Source organism: Branchiostoma floridae, chromosome 15, assembly GCF_000003815.2.
Source record: "Branchiostoma floridae strain S238N-H82 chromosome 15, Bfl_VNyyK, whole genome shotgun sequence".
NCBI lineage: Eukaryota > Metazoa > Chordata > Leptocardii > Amphioxiformes > Branchiostomatidae > Branchiostoma > Branchiostoma floridae.
In genome coordinates, this window is record NC_049993.1 from 21,451,478 (window position 1) to 21,454,925 (window position 3,448).

General features: G+C 54.4%; 2 protein-coding genes across 2 annotated transcripts in view; one reads left to right on the top strand and one right to left on the bottom strand.

The window, feature by feature from the left end:
- Positions 1–3,414, top strand: LOC118432539 (mesoderm induction early response protein 1-like; the record flags this gene model as incomplete). The annotated part of the gene is given in 5 exon segments (XM_035844159.1): positions 1–73; positions 421–515; positions 1,565–1,692; positions 2,043–2,200; positions 2,680–3,414. Coding segments are annotated over 5 exon segments (831 nt in total), but the record flags the coding sequence as incomplete, so codon positions are not given.
- The window catches only part of LOC118431676 (WD repeat-containing protein 78-like), a gene marked incomplete at its 5' end in the record, with an annotated part of 25,289 nt that overhangs the window by 18,908 nt on the left and 2,933 nt on the right, over positions 1–3,448 (bottom strand). The gene's annotated exons all lie outside the window — the stretch shown is intronic.

A 3,448-nucleotide genomic window follows, 5' to 3' on the forward strand; every position in this document is an offset into this window, starting at 1 on the left:
CTGTTGATGCAGTGTGACGGAGACTTCCAGGAAGCCCTCAGGAGGAAGAGGATGCAGTCGGTCACCCCTGCCAGTAGGTGGCGCTGCTGTACTGTGCACGGAATGTTTCATCTGTGGTGCCTGATTTAGTGCAGGGCTGATGTCCTTGGTTTAACTTTTAGTGCCTGATTTAATGCACAGCTAATGTCCTTGGTTTAACTTTTAGTGCCTGATTTAATGAAGAGCTAGTGTCCGTGGTTTGACTTTTAGTGCCTGATTTAATGCGAGGCTAGTGTCCGTGGTTTAACTTTTAGTGCCTGATTTAATGCAGGGCTGATGTCTGTGGTTTAACTTTTATTGCTGATAATGTGGAGGGTTGAAGTTTGCGCAAAGTTGTTGGCTGTTGCCCAGGTCCTCATGAATTCTGCTGTTCCTCTGCAGCTGAGGAGAGTTTGTGGTCAGAGGAGGACTGCCGGAACTTTGAGAGCGGGCTGAGAATGTACGGAAAGGACTTCCACATGATCCAGAAAACCAGGGTGAGTCTCGTCTTCACACTGCAGGGTCTGTCTGCGTGAGACCTGGGGCAGAGACCTGGGGCTCAGGCGGGGTCTGTGTGAGACCTGGGGCAGAGACCTGGGGCTCAGGCAGGGTCTGTGTGAGACCTGGGGCAGAGACCTGGGGCTCAGGCAGGGTCTGTGTGTGACCTGGGGCTGAGACCTGGGGCTGAGACCTGGGGCTCAGGCAGGGTCTGTGTGAGACCTGGGGCAGAGACCTGGGGCTCAGGCAGGGTCTGTGTGTGACCTGGGGCTGAGACCTGGGGCAGAGACCTGGGGCTCAGGCGGGGTCTGTGTGAGACCTGGGGCTCAGACCTGGGGCTCAGGCAGGGTCTGTGTGAGACCTGGGGCTGAGACCTGGGGCTCAGGCAGGGTCTGTGTGAGACCTGGGGCTGAGACCTGGGGCTCAGGCAGGGTCTGTGTGTGACCTGGGGCTGAGACCTGGGGCTCAGGCGGGGTCTGTGTGAGACCTGGGGCTCAGGCAGGGTCTGTCTGTGTGAGACCTGGGGCACAGGCAGGGTCTGTGTGAGACCTGGGGCTCAGGCAGGGTCTGTGTGAGACCTGGGGCTGAGACCTGGGGCTCAGGCGGGGTCTGTCTGTGTGAGACCTGGGGCTCAGGCGGGGTCTGTGTGAGACCTGGGGCTGAGACCTGGGGCTCAGGCAGGGTCTGTGTGAGACCTGGGGCTCAGGCAGGGTCTGTCTGTGTGAGACCTGGGGCACAGGCAGGGTCTGTGTGAGACCTGGGGCTCAGGCAGGGTCTGTGTGAGACCTGGGGCTGAGACCTGGGGCTCAGGCGGGGTCTGTCTGTGTGAGACCTGGGGCTCAGGCAGGGTCTGTGTGAGACCTGGGGCTGAGACCTGGGGCTCAGGCGGGGTCTGTCTGTGTGAGACCTGGGGCTCAGGCAGGGTCTGTGTGAGACCTGGGGCTCAGGCAGTGTTTGTTCTGTTAGCTGCCCATGAAGTCATTTTATTGTTGGTTTGTTTGTAAGCTGCGTCTGGTTGACATGAAACGTTTGTTTGTTTGTTTGTTAGTTGCCAATGAAGTCCGTTGGAGACCTGGTTCACTTCTACTACTTGTGGAAGAAGACGGAAAGGCATGATATGTTTGCCAACCACGCGCGGCTCGGCAAGAAAAAATACAACTTCCACCCTGGCGTAACGTAAGTAAAGGCTGAAGTTTTGCCATTGGATTGTGCATTTTGTGTGTGAGTGTGTGTGTGTGTGTGCGTGTGATTGTGTGTGATTGTGTATGTATGTGTGTGTGTGTGCGTGTGTGTGTGCGTGCATGTGTGATTCTGTGTGTGTGTGTGTATGTATGTGCTTGTGTGTTCACCATGCGTGTATGTTTCCCCAGGGACTACATGGACCGGCTGCTGGATGAGAGTGAGAGCCAGGCCTTGTGTGCGTGTGTGTATGTGCGTGCGTGCGTGCGTGTGTATGTGCGTATGTGTGCATGTATACATGTGTGTGTATATGTGTGTGTGTTCACCATGCGTGTATGTTTCCCCAGGGACTACATGGACCGGCTGCTGGATGAGAGTGAGAGCCAGGCCTCCTCCCGAGCCTCCAGCCCAAACTTCAGCTCCAGCCTAAAGCACAAACATCTGATCAGCAGCATGGGCTCCAGCAGCTCGGGTTACATCCCCTCACTCGCCGACTTTAACACAGGTAAGGCTCGGGTTACATCCCCTCTCTCGCTGACTTTAACACAGGTAAGGCTCGGGTTACATCCCCTCTCTCGCTGACTTTAACACAGGTAAGGCTCGGGTTACATCCCCTCACTCGCTGACTTTAACACAGGTAAGGCTCGGGTTACATCCCCTCACTCGCTGACTTTAACACAGGTAAGGCTCGGGTTACATCCCCTCACTCGCTGACTTTAACACAGGTAAGGCTCGGGTTACATCCCCTCACTCGCTGACTTTAACACAGGTAAGGCTCGGGTTACATCCCCTCACTCGCTGACTTTAACACAGGTAAGGCTCGGGTTACATCCCATCACTCGCTGACTTAAATAAAGTTAAGGCTCAGGTTACATTCGGTCCCTTTCTAACTTTATGAGAGTTTAGGCTCGGGTTACAGGCCTTTCTGCAGTTTTTTGTGTTGATGCCTGTTTGTGTGTCTAACATTGTGTGGTTCTTTTGCAGGCACCCCAACAATCCCTGTCATCGACCCCAACCTAGCGACCTCCAGTGCAGGTGGATTTGACCTTGACGGCCTGGGAATCCAGGCACTCAGCTCCCTACTTAACAACGACCTTGGGGGAAATGACCTTCTGGACGGACAGCCACTGAAGAAGTTCAAGTCCGACCCGGAGGCAAGCGGGGGTTTGCACAGCTCTCGTGCTAACCACATATTTGATGGTGGGGAGGGGGGCGGTAAGCAAGGTCACGAGGTGACCTTCACAGGGATCGGCACGGCTGCCATGGCGACCATCTCGTCGGGCGGGCTGCACACGGAGAGCCTGCTGATGACGAGTGCTCTGCGGCCGGGCGCGGCCAGCGTGGAGTCCTGCAGTCAGTAATGTTAGCTGGGGGGGAGGGGGGCAACAACTTACCTCGCGGGCAGCCGAGATGTACATATGTGAATAACGGCTTCCCAGTCAAGTGTTACAGGAGGGAGGACAAAAGGCCAGGATCCAACGCTTCAAATATTCACATACTCATGGAACCAACGCTTCAAACATCCATACACTCTTTTTTTGAAATTTTGGGGTCCGCTAAGTTCTCAGAAAACAGCTGAACTTTCCAAATTCTCATCTGTAGGTTTGTGCAATCATGACTCTTGCCACGTATTTTGCTACACTGTTTGCTAAAACTGGTAACATGAAGTGACAAAATGTAGGTACAACTGGCAACATGCAGAAAGTTCACCTGTATGACATGGCAAGGAAAACTTGGAGAATTGCAGAAAATA